The sequence below is a fragment of the Leptidea sinapis genome, chromosome 25 (genome assembly GCF_905404315.1).
Source record: "Leptidea sinapis chromosome 25, ilLepSina1.1, whole genome shotgun sequence".
Lineage (NCBI taxonomy): Eukaryota > Metazoa > Arthropoda > Insecta > Lepidoptera > Pieridae > Leptidea > Leptidea sinapis.
Genome location: NC_066289.1, coordinates 11,098,144 through 11,115,461, shown reverse-complemented (window position 1 = coordinate 11,115,461; position 17,318 = coordinate 11,098,144). Strand labels below are relative to the sequence as shown.

The 17,318-nt window shown below is 35.6% G+C and overlaps 1 protein-coding gene across 5 annotated transcripts in view; it reads left to right on the top strand.

Annotated features, from left to right (window-relative positions):
• Positions 1-17,318, top strand: part of LOC126971924 (dystroglycan 1) — a 139,819-nt gene that overhangs the window by 87,989 nt on the left and 34,512 nt on the right. For all 5 annotated transcript variants that reach the window (XM_050818431.1, XM_050818434.1, XM_050818432.1 and 2 more), the window contains exons 3-5: positions 11,597-11,748; positions 12,916-13,062; positions 15,817-15,984. In XM_050818431.1, the coding sequence (XP_050674388.1) occupies positions 11,644-11,748; positions 12,916-13,062; positions 15,817-15,984 (420 nt within the window). In that variant the 5' untranslated portion in view covers positions 11,597-11,643. The remainder of the gene's footprint in view (positions 1-11,596; positions 11,749-12,915; positions 13,063-15,816; positions 15,985-17,318) is intronic.

Here is a 17,318-nt window from a genome sequence, read left to right as displayed (position 1 = left end):
TTGACAAAACTTAAAATCTTTTATTACGGAACAAAGTACACCTAATCATATGTACCCAAATTGTATGATTTACAGAGTGAATCCTAAAGTATCTTGTAGGTGACCAAAGCGTGAATGATAATTTTATAAAAGGAATCATCGAATGCATTTATTCCACAATCACGTACGTATTGCTGTCTCGGCGTGGCCTTAAAAAAAAAGAAATGTCATTATGTTTATGTTTCTATAAATATATAGATATGCATAAATGCCGCAAAAGTTAACTATAATACTAAAACTAAACTTTGTATAATGTAAACGAAACCTACTTTCATTAACAACATTGTTATAATCAAATCCAATCTATGTGGACGGTCTTAATTTGGAGTGAGAATAATAGAGGCTTTATTGTCGGCCTCGTAAACTGGGCGTACGGCGTGGCTTATACCAGCCAAGTGTGCTATTTGAAAGGGCGACACGGTCACTGTTCATAAAGGCGACCCTCGTAAATGTTACAATTTTAACGACCTGTATACTTCGGTAAGTCAGAGTCAATGTAGTTTATGTTTACCAATCACACAAATAACTTACTAAAATCGCACATGTTACACTTGTACCTATAATCTCCTGTTACACTGACCTCTACTATATACCACTGGACCGGCGGTTGTCAAAGTGCTTTTGTGCCTGTTTGATATTCGCCATTTTGGCGCTGTTGGTCATGTAGCGAGAGTGTGCGGTACTAAAACTAGTGATGACAGCCTCAGCAAACATCGATAGATGTGTGAAACTATTTACAAAAAAAATGTGTACTTTATTACGTTGATTCTTGAAGTATAAATAACACGAAAAACGAACGAAATTAATAAAAAATGCAAAAATACCAATTCAGAATATTGTACGCTTCACTCGCAGCCATTTGTATTATGCGTCAAAATTAGTTCTCTGGACGCTCGCGAGTGGCGCTCAATTAGGGACAAAAAAATTGCTGTCAAACATATAGAACAGCCTGTCCAGTTGTATTTATACAGGTCAGTATCCTGTAAATATATCCCTGCTTAGTAATTTCATCATCACACCCGACGCTGCTATGCTGAGCTCTACACTGCCATTTTAAGGGACCTTTTTCCACGTATAGTCAAACTAGCGACGCATTTAGCCCAGTGGTTAGTGACGTTCACTTTCATCTTGTCTCATAAATTAATAAATTTTACAATATTTAATTCCCTACTAATTTTATAAAAATGTGAATGTAAGTTTGTTTGTTAAATTTGGTACAGCGATAGACTAGAGCTTGGGAAAGCTACATTTTGTCCCGGAAAAATCAATGGTTCCCGGGGAGTTTGTGAAACACTGAAATTTACATCAATGAGCTATAACTATACCAATAGTAGGTTTAGTTTGCCATAGCAATCTTTCTCGAAATAAGATTCATATAAAATTTACGAAAACGGGAACCGGAACGGGAATAGGTAGGATATGAGATAATCTTCAATTCTAAACTTTCTTATTACTTTTAAAAACTCTTTATCTACGCAGACGAAGTCGAAGGCATCAGCTATTATTTAATATAGGGATACTTGTGTTAAAGTTACTGTGATAAACATTGCTCTGACTGATTGTGCTCCCTTCGTCCGAAAAAGCGTTACATAGCCGAGCGTGTCACATCTCACATCACATCTCAGTAGCTTTCAATATCCGAAAAATAAACCGCTGCGTGCTCTGCACGAAAGAAACGACAGAAAGAGTAATGCGGAGTTGATGAAGATGCGCAATAGAAATCTTTGGTCATGAAGAGTCTGGATTCAGTGATGCAGACTTCCCATTTACCATGGCCGTAACATACATCGACTTTCATTAATCCTTTCATGCAAAGTCTCTTAGTAAATGAAACGAAATCAAAGTGATAAAAATTACATCAACAAAAGTTTGACAACTTTCAACTTCTACAAGATGAAATTCTACAAGTCGGAACGTCGACTTCAATATATTTTTTACATTTCTCATATTTCTTCTCGTAAAACAGTACAAATCTTTTGCGATAGCAAATTCTTCAGTGTTTACGTTTCTCCATTTTAACTACTAATATTGAATCGATTTTAATTTAACCTTATAAACGTTTTATTTTTTGTTACATTGTCTAATCTGAAGTCGAAGGTTTTTTAACTAGTGTGTGTTGCCAGTGATGAACACAGGAACGCAGACGTGGTCTCATGAAAACTCATGGTCGCTCAGAGGGCAATGGAGAGAGCTCAGAGTTTCCCTGCGAGATCTAATCAGAAATGAGGAGATGCTTAGGAAAACCAAAGTCACCGACATAGCCCAGTGGTTGCGAAACTGAAGTGGCAGTACACAGCGCACATTGCTCGACGGACAGATGGCCGTTGGGGCAGTAAAGACCTCGAATGGCGACCACGTACCTGAAGACGTAGTGTTGGTAGGCCCCCCACAAGATGGACCGACGATCTGGTAATAATGATAATTATGATGAGTTGAATTGTCACTCAAATAAATTTTAATAATCAAAATCGATCCAATTGAATCAATTATTTACCTGGTTCGTGCCGCCGAATACCAGTATCACATCACATGCCTTAACAAACTTAAATAACATCTTCACCTTATGGATGTATGGTGTTAATTCATTGGTTCATTCAGATTCAGATGTTTTGTACATATGTACATAGTATAGTCTGTATGTATATCTACTAGTATGTGAGATAAAATTCTACGAAAATTCATTCATACAATTAAAAAATGCACGTATTCGGCCGGGCCACGCCCTTGTGATTATTTTGGGTGACAATGGTTTGATTTTTTTATTTAAAGAGAATTTTTATTCTAATATACTTTTACTACTGAATACGTTGGATGAGGGCAGCGCAGGACCGATCGTCGTGGAAATCTTTGGGGAGGCCTTTGTCCAGCAGTGGACGTGTTCCGGCTGATGATGATGATGGTGATTCACTTACTGCTACATCAATCGTAAGCTGATTTAACATTATATTCTAAGTCATAATCCAAAGTTGGTTGTGTACCGGAAATTGTGCGCTAGTACTAGGAATGCAAAACACGATGACATACGATGCTATTCCAAACATAAAATGTTTACACAACGGTAATATTTCTATTGCACGCTATTGAATTGTGTGTCACTATTCAACTGGATAATGTTAGGTACACACATAACGAACGACGGTGAATCAAACTTAGGAAGGTATGAGAATGAGTGTGTGGGAAGGCGGTGAGAGTAGTGAGACCTATTGCTGGCTTTTGTGTTAGGGTCCTAATGCCTTAGTCTAAATATTCATTATTCGTAAATTCACTTTCTTTATGGTAAGTCATCACCTCCTACCAGTTACATCATTTACTATTACTTGACGCTCATTTGTTAGTGATTTTTGTTTATGAAAATAAAGGGCGAGACGAGCAGGACGTTGAGTTGATGGTAATTGATCGCCCTGCCCATTACAATGCAGTACCGCTCAGGATTATTGAAAATCCCAAAAATTCTGAGCGGTACTACAATTGCACTCGTCACCCACATGAATAAAAGCTACTTCATTATCAGAACCACTGTACAAAGATAAACATGCACGAAATTGAAATGTTTGAAGCGAATTGTTGATCTACAACAGTGCTTTTATTAAAAAGTTATCATCGGCACTGCTTTAACATTTTCATAACTGACTGCAAGTTTCCTGTCAAAGTTTCTTTAGCCGTCACTATAAATAATTCCCATAGTCAAACATCTGGTTTTTTACTTAATAAAGGAGTGTTTTTGCAAAGGACAACAGTAATTATAATAATATGTTGGACTATCTCGTGTAGAAAAGCTATTCATTTTGCTACTCTAGTAGGTAAGTAAAGCAAATCACAGTAGTGATGTTGTGCTATTGTATACGCATAGTATACGAAGAAGTCTTTAAACAATTAACTTATCACCAAATAATTACTAGCAGGCCAATATGAAATAAAATAAATATAAATTAAATCCTGAACACTGAATGCTTACGAGGAAACAAACAAGATAATTTTATCACAATTAAAAACAATGAATGCCCAGCGAAGTGGACACTAGTCAGCTAGTAATAAATAATAATATTATATACAGATCTTTCTATATTATCCGGTTTTAATAAAATTTTAAATAAAGATTAAATTATGGTACCTACTTTTAACCTTTAACCGTCGTTTTCAATAACCTACCTCTAGTTACGGATGTATTGCTATCACCGTTTAATGACAAGATCTTATCTATTCATAGTTATGTCCAATATAGTTATATTCCAATGATTTATGTCGATAGGTTATTGAAATGCAAGAAAGCGTAAAAGGATAGATTTTTTCTACCTCTAGTAAGTTAAACTAAGGATAGATGGGTTATTGAGAAGGGCCGTAATGCAGCGACGATATAAGCTTAACATAATATCAATCCATATTTATATCAATCAAATATAACTCGCGCGGATCTTGTTAGGGTGTCTCGTTTTAAATAAACCCTTTGTAGCATATATAAGAAAATTGTAAGCATAGTAATAAAAAATGTAAAGGTGGTTGAATTGAATAATTTATTACACTCAATATAAACCAAAAAGATAATATGTTCGAGTTTATATTGATGAGACGAATCTACTTAAGGCACGCTAATTTGAACTCTCTCGAATAACCTTAGAAAAGGTTTCGCTTTAACCTTTCAAGTGTCATTTTTATCGTAAGCGTCTCGTCTACCCCGGACGGGTGAAACAATAGCATTTCCTAACAATAGCCACATGGGTGGGCCATCGATAGCCACCGAGTGCCATTGGTGCCATAAACACCTAAGTAAGCTATGTCATAGAGTATTTAACCAAGGGGAAACGGCATGGTGTAACCGTGTAGCTACAAAGTTGGGAATTTAATATAGCTATCGAACTATATTATGTTAACTAGGCGTCTAGGCGAACTGAAATACACTCGATTCAGTTTGAAATTTTTTTTAGGCACGCTGAACCCTTTAATAAATAGATATTTAATGAGACTGAGCTGTTACGTTCTGCTATTGAACTCTCGTTTGGGTATTTTGTATTATCATCCTTACCTTGATAAGGTTTCACTTCTGTCGTGTGGTCTTAAGCACACACCATTTTTATTTATAATTTGATTAACATATCACTATATTAGTAATTCGTAGATAATATATGTATATATATAGTGTTAATAGTCTATTTGTATCATATCATCAAGGGGAGTGTTGGTAGGAAATGTTCATGTGATGCTCGATACAAAATTTAACCTGCACCGCGTAGATGTTTCACATTCCACAACCGCAGGTTTCGCAAGAAACTTCTTTCATAACTTTTCACATCTTCGTGAAATAAAATGCGGCTGCAGTATTCCCGAATCGATAAGACTTACGGACCTTTAAGCTCACCTATCAAGTAAGCTACCTACTTGCTTCTTATCTTCTCTTATTAGGTACTTGGATATAAATGTCGTAAATTTTTTGTCAAACCTATTACGGAAGTTGTCACCAAGTAACTAAGTTAGCAAAAATAGTTAAAACGTGGGCTTATTTAGGTGAATTTATAAGAGTGGGCACCTTTGTGGTACCTCAAAATTTTGTTTGCTACTTCGGGCTAATGTTTGCGACTTAGCCTCATTAAATCATTTCAGTCTCAGCAATATGTGAGTAGATATTCCTTGATCAATACGCCTGGCATCTCCTTTTGGTTAAATATTCTGAAGGCAACATGCATATTTATAGCACCTCGATACTGAGAATGACATTACGCTGAACATGCGTGCACGTGACTTCCGTTGTCGAAATAGATTTATGACTCGGCAGACTGCATCTGCCGAGCGCAAGGAAGAAAGAATAACATGTTGGGGACTGCGATGCAGTAGAAAAATTAAATATTTTTCAGCTTTTTGGGCTCATTAGATCGCAGGATGAATCGAGTTGAAATTAATATTCTCAGTGTAAACTATAACTATGCCAAATCCCACGCGCATATGTGTCTAAAAAGGGGATACAAAATTTTCGCCTCACGTTTAAAATTTTGATATTTTATGGGGTACGTCCCATTCAAATATAATCTTGAAATAGTTTGTGGTAATATTAATTGGGAAAAGAGTTTCTTCGCATTTTATATGAAAAATCAATTAATCATATTAATAAATATCAAATTGAAGGAAAAAGGTCTGGGGGGCCTTGATCCTTCAGATTTTCTTTTATATGCTTTAACACCTTTCAACCAATCTCGCTTAATTTTTAATCTTAAGAATCGATGGTTTTCCCCCGCGTTAAAAGCTCACAATATACAATCTCACCACCATACCCACATACTAACATAACACATATCCTTAGACTTATATATATATTCGTATTTACTACCAACATATGAACAAAAATATAACACCAATGTTGCGCCCTTTTTAATTACACAAAATACATAAAAATAATACTCTTTTAAATATAATTTTAATATAAGTCTCGAAACTGTAAATAAATTCTATTAAATATCATTTTTAATATAAGTCTCGAAATTGCTATCCACCGAAACGAGAGGTCTCGACCTGGAGATGAAATGTTATGAAATGGCTTTATTTATGCTAAGTGGCGTTAAAACAGAGTATCCTTGAATATGATACGACACGGTAATACCGATGCGTTTAATGCCCTCGAAATGTTACCTTTTGTGTATTTGGGTCAGTTGGTTATAAGTTCTGTAGTAGTTTCAATATTTGATGCGAATTCTGATGAGGAACTTTCTGAAAGTTTCCTAGAAACTTGGCCGCTGGTAAATTAATTTTATTGAGAGCGAAGTTAAGTCGCAACTCGCCTTATAATATGATATTATAACTTTAAACTCTACTGAAAAATCCGAAGGTAGATATATAGAAAGTAATTTAAGTCTTTCATTTGTCTCTACAGAATAACATGATAGGGAGTCGAAGTAATTTAATCTTGGAGTAACTTCACGTTGCGTTAATTAATAAGATAGACAGTGTTTTAAAAAGAAGGTTTTAGTATGTATTTTTATCAGGACCACATATTTAATGAGATTATGTTCTTTAGGCTTTATACGCTTTTGTCGTTCAGTTGGATATTTTATCATAAAAACAATCTTATTCAGAACTAGCTGACCTGAGAAACGTTTTGCCATATAAATTATATATGTAAACCTTGGCTCATCAAACTAGCACCCCAAAAAAAAATTATTTCTTTTTTTGAATTTTCAATATCGCATATCGTTAGTTCGTAGTTTGTTCTTAATTGTTCGCTATAAATAATTGTTTGTTCTTTTGTTGTTTATTTAAAAACAATTAATTAAAAACATACCCTTTAGTTAGCTCCCGCCCCCTGTTAATGGGGGGAATCGCCTACTGGCTATTTGGTTCTGGCACTCGCCGGCCGCTACCGCGGCACGCTACGCTCGGCTCGTGCGTTGTTTTAACTGTTCTAACATAACCAAACCTAACCAATTTTAATGAATTGCAATTTTTTTTTAAATAAATAAATCGAGAACAAACAAATGTTTATAGAGAACAATCAAGAACAAATGGCGAACTAACGATGTAATAAAAAAAAATTAAAAAATAAAAATAAAAATCTGGGGGGCTTCTTGAGCTGTAAACCTTCCTTGAGCTTCAACGAATCTATTACAAAATTTTTATTGAGATCGGTCGAATAGTTTAGGAGTTATTAGGGAACATACAAACATACATTCTCTTTTCTATATATAGATAGATTTTCATCTTTCTTACTTTGTTTATACGTTTTCAATTTCTCTACGCAAATTTTAAAAATCATCACTTATTTATTTCAAATAATTTATTTCTACCTGATTTATTTATACGATTATATTCGTAGCTTTGTCTAGGGTTTGATTGATTTTATAAATTGTTTTTATTATTATTGGTATTCCAAGGTAATTCCACAATAATAATATCCTAAGAATTAAGGTACAACACTATACTGTGGTGTTATAGTTTTTAGATTTCTAAAACCTTCCAAATGTTGTTAGCCTTCTTGAGTGTAAATTCCGCTAAAATTCGTGTTCAATCAATTCGACACGTGATTCGCCTCTACACGAGGCATCCTCAGGAGATATTGACTCGGCAAATTCTGGCAACGGACTCTCGTGAGTCTTGCAATATATATAATTATGGATTTCCGCAAAATAACGCCAAATTCAATAAATTTTCTAAAATCTAGTGGATAATAAATTGTATAGTTGAAGTTAGACTTGTACGGCAGCGTTATATATTCAAATTCGAGGGGATCTCCTATTTCCTTTCATTATTGTTTAGCTTACATCATCTCCCTTCCTGCAGTTTATTTTCCTGCTCGTTTCTGTAGTACCCTGTGTAGAAGGGGTTGGTAATTTAAATGCACTTAATAAAATTGTAATATCTGTTTTTTACAGTTTCAACTAATATTATAATAATATATATATAATAATTATAATAATAACTGATTCAATACAATTTGGGCAGCCTTACCCCTTAGAATTCACAATAAGTAATGCCTCCTCGAACTTCGAGCTCCGGCTCATGCACGACCGTCTACCGTGTTAGTGCTACCAACTGTTAGTTACTGCTGTAGTGCCAACAGACATACACGAATCAAGTTAACTAAAGATCTGAATATTATATGCTATTGTAGTTATTTCTAATTATTATAGTGATAGTTATATAAAATACTAGCTGACCCAGAAAACGTTGTATTGCCGATATTAAAATCGCGGTACAAAAGTAACTTTCGGTCGTAGATGGGTGAAAATTTGAAGTTGTATGTATTTTTTAATGCTAACTCATCAATCAAACAAATTTTTAAAAAAATATCAAAAAAAATAAAATAAAGAAATTTGGCGCGGACAACATCCCCTTAACATTTAAGGGGATGTTGTCCGATTCTCAGACCTACCCAATATGCACTCAAAATTTCATTAGAATCGGTCAAGCCGTTTCGAAGGAGTTTAACTACAAACACCGCGACATGAGAGAGAATTTTATATATTAGATATTACTAACACAGTAAGTACTTAAATAAAAAAAATTATCTTATGGCAGTTCATGACGTTGGTAGCGCTTGTTAACACATCAAACTGACACCTGATACATATTTTTGTTTTAATCATTTTTTTTTTTTGATAAACGTGTTACTGAAGTTATCATTATAAAAAATTAAGGTTGAATAATACTTTAATTTTATTTCAAAATAATATTTAGATTTACTGTCTGGATACTTGCGAATGATTTTTAATAAAACAGCATTAATGCTCTTAAAAACTCAACAACTCTTTGTCAAAATTTAACAATAATAATAACAGAACTAATGAAATTACCACAAACATATTTGCCGTATGTTCAAACTACGATGTGAAATATTTTTCGAATTTTTATTTATAGAGAATGTTATTGAATGGCGGGCCAGCTACAAGATTTCGCAGAGGGTAGAGAGTCATTGTAGAAACCCTACAGAATAACCCTCCTAACAGGGGTAGCTGTGACTACATCACTCTTGAGAAGCAACTCGAGTATTTGCCAGCGCTTAAATCACATTTGCCGAGCAAGATTTGACCCTGTGCTACGAAAATCGAATTCGACAACGACATAATACACTACTTAGTTTAATGGTGTTTTCTCTGAGGCTGGAGGTAAATTGAATTGTTTTTGATGTTCGGGTAACAATGTGTGTTTCAAACATTTAAATAATATATAAATAAAAATAAAACTTTTACTCTTAATAACTTAATGTTTTTGAAAACACAGTAAACAAAATAAATTTAATTATTTCCTATTTTAGTATTATTTATTTATGTTTAGTTCATTTTCCAATGCAGTGCAACTAGTTGTAACATGTATATTGATTATAACAAAAAAAACACAAAAAAGTATTTCCCAAACCACTAGTATTTATTTACACATAAATCATTCACGTATCATGACCTAAGCCTTCAACAATTTACATCACGCTATAAATATTAAGCACTTACAATGCAGACGTTTCGCGAGAGCATGAGCCGGCTGGAGGAAGGCGGTTCGTTCACAAGGCTTCTATTTACGTTCCATCATTATGCGAAGACACGTGCCTTTTACTGTATCTCGGGCCGCTTCCGTTCGCACACTTACGATTTATAGCTCGTTCATTTCTTTGCGATTCTGTTGATTGTTCTTCCGCCATCTTGAATCATGCAAATATATTTTTGCACGAGATACGTTGTGAAGTCTTCTAGAGACTTAGAGAGCTAGTAATACACGGCAAGTCGAGATAGTAAGTCCTTTCTGTGAGGCAAAATATATGCTTTTAGAACGCAGAAAATTTATACAAAATATATTGTGTTGCATAAAAATAGCATATTATATGGCGCTATAAATTATACCACATCTTGGGAATGAACTGACCGTCCCCAGTATATTTAATGATTATTTCAATTGTACTGCTTTATATTTAAAAAGAGGCTCTGAGTTTCTTGCGCCCATTATTTTAGGTTTGAAGCCTTGCATATTGTTTCGAGTGGTACATTTCACGTTCAATCTTTCATTTAAAAATTTACTAGTGGGAGGCTCCTTTACACAGGATGCCGGCTAGATTATGCGTACCACAACGGCGCCTATTTCTGTCCCGATTAAGTAATGTGTAAACATTATTGTGTTTCGGTCTGAAGGGCGCCGTAGCTAGTTAAATTACTGGGCAAATGAGACTTAACGAGACGAGCGCAATTGTAGTGCCGCTCAGAATTTTTGAGGGTTTTTTCAAGAATACTGAGCGGCACTGCATTGTTATGGGCAGGGCGTATTAATTACCATCAGCTGAACGTCCTGCTCGTCGCGTTTTTTCATGAAAAATAAATTCAAAAATACAATTTATACGAAACGGCGAATAAAAATATTTTAATTTCAATATTGGTAATCATACCTTCAAAAACAGTATGATTTAAATATCAGTGACGCTCAAAACTTCCAAGTGGTATCATAAAATGATGATAATAGAATAAATAAATTCCGACAGCGTCACGAACCAAGCCTGGATTCGTCCTGTGAATGTTATCATCACCTTGTCCGCTGCTGTCTATAAAATTTTAAATCAAAATTCAATTCAAAATAAGCATGAAAGCATTTTATGCACTTCACTGCCATTGCATGTAGAGCAATTATATTCCAAATCTATGTTGATAATATTAACAATACCTCCTACAGTCTGTCTGTATCTTTTATTATAGAATTTGGATAAATTCCCAGGGGATACAAGGTCTTCTGGTGTTGCAGGAGAGTGGATGGCGTTGACCACCCATCAGGTCACTCATACAATTCTTTCTCCTCCTTTTTCATAGGAAGACCCACGGACATAGTCGCTTGAATATATATCGGTATTGTTATACATCTTGGGAATTTGGTATTTTTAAGAGATTCCCCCACTTCTGGGGTTAAATATAAAATTTTATTTTGAGTAAGTGGTTTAAATGCCTCGGCATATCCCGAGAGGCGAAGGTTCGAATCCCACATCGTACATAAAATTTTGGCATATAAATTGAATTTATATAATTAATCATCTTGTTTACAAAATTAAGTGACAATTAGCTGACGATGTTTACAGATTGTACACAGTTGTCGTGTTTTTTGTCAACAGATCCGCAATGAGCTTATGAGTGCGGCTTCAGTTAGTGCGGGGCAGATATGGGTCAGGTGAGGTGCGTGGCCTGTGCTGTGCTACTGTTGTGTCAGGCAGTGCTGGGCCGCCACGATGACGACTTCGCCTTCGACAATAATGATGAATTTCAGGTGAGCAACCCTTGATAGATAGCCTCAAGTCTTTTTGAAGAGCCTGCGAAATGAACTATCCGATGAGGGTTCGAAATCGATATGATATGGACGACCTGTATAGCCGAGTGGTTAGCGATCCTACCTACTAAGCTAGAGGTCCCGGTTTCGAATCCCGGTAGGTGCAAGCATTTATATGATTGATATGGATGTTTGTTTCCGAGTCATGGATATTTAAATGTATTTATGTATGTTTAAGTATGTATATTGTATTAAATATATCGTTGTCTTGCAACCCAAAATACAGGCTATATATTCCTAATTTTGGCAAGATAATTCGTGTAAAAATGTGTCAATATTATTATTATTATTTTCACACTAAGCTATCTCTTTCCCAAATCACTAATCTCTTAGCCTTAGTCGAAATGGAAAATTGGAATAATTGGTCCGGTACGCCGATATTCTGAATGCGTGAATACGCACAGAGAAACAGACAAAAATTGGAATTGTAAAAACTATTTATGCCCTCGGTTATCTTAGGGTTCAACTTGAATATTTTTTTAAAATATTTTATGTTTTATTATATGTGTAAATTACTTCAAAATATTGGCGAACATAGTCTAACAAAACGCATGTAAAATATATGGTCGAGCTCCGCATAGAAACTATATGATAATCATGTCGATAAGACTAATCAGTTTCTAGCTATTGCTATTGTTCTATCTCAACACCTAAGCTCCAAAATTTACTGCTTACATAAATATGCTCTGATGACCATTCGTAATTAGTATTCAAGATCAATTATTCTAAGTTTAATTAAGTAAATTAAGTTTAAATAAGTAATTAAGGAAATTCAGTGACTCGAATAAGAGTTGCATAGTATTTTTCGCCGTCATTCGCTATATGTGGTCCCTTAACAAAGTGTCGCACTCCCTCGGAAACCCTTTCAAAAAACCCTTACGAAGAGTTGGGCAAACTTCGAATGTGTATGCAAAATATCATGACGATTGATTGAGTAGTTAGACGTGAAAGCGTACAACAAAAAAATCACATTAATATTCAATATAGGGTAAGATGAGAGAATTTTGTTTGGGAAATATTCGAGACGGTCTTTGGTGTGCATTTATATTAATTGTTTGAACCCTAAATATTAAAAAGTTTTAAGGAAATTACTAATTTGTTTCATAGTTGGAGCTGACAGCGAATCACTCGGAAATAACAAAAAATGGCCTAAAGCGGTTATGGGGTGTTCCTGATACATCGGCCTATGTGGGACATCTGTTCCGGATGGAAATACCTAAGGAGGCTTTCACGGGAGAAGTCTCTGCATACAAAGTAAGCAATCATCATCCTTAAGAATATTATATTCAGTACTAGCAAAACACGGCATCGTTTCTCTGTAGCTAAATAATCCTTCAAGATTGGCGCATAGCCAATATAAGTCCTCTTGGGGTTAAAATTTTGAACAAACCTATATACGAGCAATATTTTCCAAACCAGAAACAACTTAACGACAGAACTTGCTTAATGATATACTTAGGGGTGATATTTTCAATAGCCCAACTTAGTTCTCGTTCACGTCATTTAAGGAACCTTTGTGCCTAATTTCAATAATGTTCCGGGTTCCGCGTTGTTCAGTCAGGACAAGTACTTACCTATGAATTATGTATAAATAATAGACATTTACATAATTTACTAGCGTACCTATACACAAACAGAGCATGCGAGAGAGAAGAACATCTGTAGCGGAAATACAGTAAGATAGAAAATAAAAGCAAATCTATAGTACCTAATAAGTCTTAAACAGTTAGCCATGCTTAGTATGAGCTCCTTAGTATTTTGAATATGAAACTAGCTGAATAACCACTAGCTTACCCGCGCATTGAGAAATAAAAAAAAATTACGCCGGTATAATTAATTGATGGTTATTTAAAATTAAGCTAAGTCTATGGTTTAAATATTAGGTTTATGGTGAAGGACTAATCTCGGATTACGAGAAAGGAGGCCTACTCAAGTCTACTCTGACATAAGTCTGAGACTCAAACACGACCAGTTTGAGCTCATTTGCACAGGATGCCGGCTAGATTATGGGTAGGTACCACAACGGAGACTTTTTCTGCCGTGGCTCGTGGATTACTGGTCAAATGAGGCTTACCATCTTATGTCTCAAGGTAACGAGCGCGAATGTACTGCAGCTCAGAATATTTTGGGATTTTCAACAATACTGAGCGGCACCTCATTTTAATGGGCAGGGCGTTTCAATTACCAATAGCTGAACGTCCTGCTCGTCTCGTCCGTTATTATCATAACACGACAATTCCAAACAAAACTCCCAGAGCTTGGAGAGCGAGAGAGGGAGCTTAAGTCGACGTACAAATAGATGTATTGTTGTAAATTAGTTTCAAATTCGGCACAACGCATTCATGTGATGGCAGTGCAGTCTTGGAGAAATTCTTCTTCAAAGAAAGGATCATTTCCCTTTTCAATTGTTGGATATAAAAGTATAGTTATAAAATAAACACGATTTGTAAACTTTATTCATAAGTAATGTAAAGACGTCTCATGTTACATATAAGTATTTTTGTATGTCAATTTATCACTGACGGGCAGCTGCGTTTTATCAGACTTGGCTCTCACACTGTGTTATATTCACAGATGTTTTGACTTTGAATCAACTAACCAGCTCTAAAAAGTAACCTTATTTGAACTTTTGGGGGCTGTGTCGAAATTATCATCAACTTAATTATTATAAAAAATATTTGGTGAAGACTTTATATTTCAGTTAATAAAATAAATCATTATATATAAACAACTATATATTCCAACATTTCTTAAAGTTAAGTTAAGTTAAAAAAAAAAGCTAAACAGAAAAAAATTGAGTTTTATTTTGTTTGCGTCCGGTTTCAATATTCGAACTGGCTTAAACTGGAAGTTAAAATATGTACTTAAAAATAGTAAGCAACTAGCTGACCAGACAGACGTTGTTCTGTACATATTAAATAAAATACCGTTTTTGATGAATTTGTCAATAAATTTCATTGTAACATAATAATATGCTCCGTAATATGAAATTGTTTCACAGCAAAACTGTCAAACCGCGCGTCAAAAATACTCTCACAGAAAATATGTCCAAACAAAACAAATATTGGAAATAAAAATAATTATGGGTCCCAAATCGAAATAAAAACTATCCTATCTCCTAAGTTGGACTAAACTGCACTCCATGAAGTAATCCCCATTGAAATCCGTTCATTAGTTTAGGAGTCCATTGAGGACAAACATTGTGACACGAGATTTATATATATTAAGATAATTCGTTTTGATAATCAAAAACAGATGAAAATAGTTTACTTTTAAACTATTTTCGAGAGTGCTCACGTGCAGTCATTGACAAATTGACAGATGACGGCTATAATCTTGTAAAAAAAGAAGATCCACTACGTTATAAGCAACTGTTCGCTTTCAAACTTAGCCGGATTATACTTCGTCGCCAATCGCGATACTGTAATTACTACTATTTCAAACTTAATGTCAAATGACTGCACGTTTCATACTAAACTAAATTAAAATTTTTACTTAGGCAGGCCCGCCTCTTATACGAAGTATTTATATCCTCTGTGCTACTTAGTTTCATGAATTAGCTATAGAGAGGACGGGTCAATACTAGTCAGTATTATTAAAGCATCTATGTGACAATAGACCCTTGACTCTCACCACGGTGCCCCGTAAGATCTTCGTCTGCTGTTTACTTGCATTCGATTTTAAAATACCTATGTTCCATAATTCAATGTTTTATGACGTCGACAACGGTCTTATTATTTATTTAGTTTTTTACAAGAACTCTCTTTGTGACAAACGAGATGGCATACCACCAGGTGATCCGTCTTTGTATGCTCGTTTGTCGCACAGTTCAATAAAAATTATTAATTTTATTCCAGAACTTTTCAAAATACATAATTTAAATACATTTATATACATACTGTACAAAATCTGGTTATAGGATCGTCCTTGAAACATGTCCTTTTTTTAAATTATGTCAAATGTAAATAAATGCTGTTTATTAATGCTTATTTCTCTTAAATGATGAAGGTACGAAGCGACAACGGTCGTCGGTTACCTAGTTGGCTCGCCGTGGACACCAAGCACGGCCTGATCAGCGGACTGCCGCAGAGGCAGGACCTTGGGGCACACACCTTCACTGTCACCGCTCATGGAAGGGCCCACGGTCTCACTGCAACTGATGTATTTACTATAGAGGTAAGGAACATTTACGGGGTCCATCGACGTTACATTACTTACCACTGAGAAAAACAGCCTAACGATTTGCGTGCAAAATTAAATATTAAAAACAAGGCAAGTTAAAACGAATACACCACAAAAGATCTCTTGCAACACAAGAGGAATCACATGACAGTTGCGCATAGTGTGGAACGGAAGCAAGAATTAAGTCAAGTAACATTCCCTGTGATATTAATTCAAATTCAATTCAAAATATATTTATTTTCTCCCACAATCACAATCACACTCACATGATAAATTGTTATATCGATGCTTAGACATGGTTTGAATTATGAGATAGCAGTTCTTGAAATAGGTAATTAATGACTGTACTACAAGTCACTATACAATGACACAATCAATTTGTATTATTTTGAATTACAATTATTATTAATGCATCGTCTATACGCAATACCCAGCAATCGAGGTGTTCACAAAGTGCTCTGTGAACGGCTGGATCACTTGGCGTTGCGTAGAGAAGTCACTTCATTGTGTGTCTTCTACCGCATTTATCACGGGGAGTGTTCCGAAGAGCTGTTTAACCTGGTTCCTGCCGCCGAATTCCACCTTCGCGCGACACGCCACAAGTTAGGATATCATCCTCACCATCTGGATGTGTGGCGGTCCTCCACAGTGCGGTTTTCAAGGAGCCTTCTTCCACGCTGTGGAATGAGCTTCCTTGTGCGGTGTTTCCGGGACTATACGACATGGGTACCTTCAAAAAAAGCGCGTACACCTTCCTTAAAGGCCGGCAACGCTCCTGTGATTCCTCTGGTGTTGCGGGAGATTGTGGGCGGCGGTGATCACTTAACAACAGGTGACCCGTACTCAAGCAGCGACATTTCGAGTAGCTTTGCGTTGCACGTGAGTCGACGGTTCGAGCTAATGCTGGGGTGCATCAGAATATATATGAGAGCAATGATCCACAATATGTAAATTGGCTTTGCCTTCGATATGATCGCGTTATTGGCACAAAGCATTGTCGAACAGTGGCGATTATGACAAATAGGTTTATTTTTATTGTTGCTTAATTTCTTCTGTGGGAGGCTCCTGTGCACCGGATGCCGGCTAGATTATGGGTACCACAACGGCGCCTTTTTCTGCCGTGAAGCAGTAATGTATAAGTGTTACTGTGTTTCAATCTGAAGGGCGTCGTAGCTAGTGAAATTACTGGGCAAATGAGACGTGACTACTTATGTCTCAAAGTGACGAGCGCAGTAATTGTAGTGCCGCTCAGAAATTATGGGGCTTTCAAGAAACCTGAGTGTAGTAGTGCCCACATTGTAATGGGCAGGGCGTATCAATAACAATCA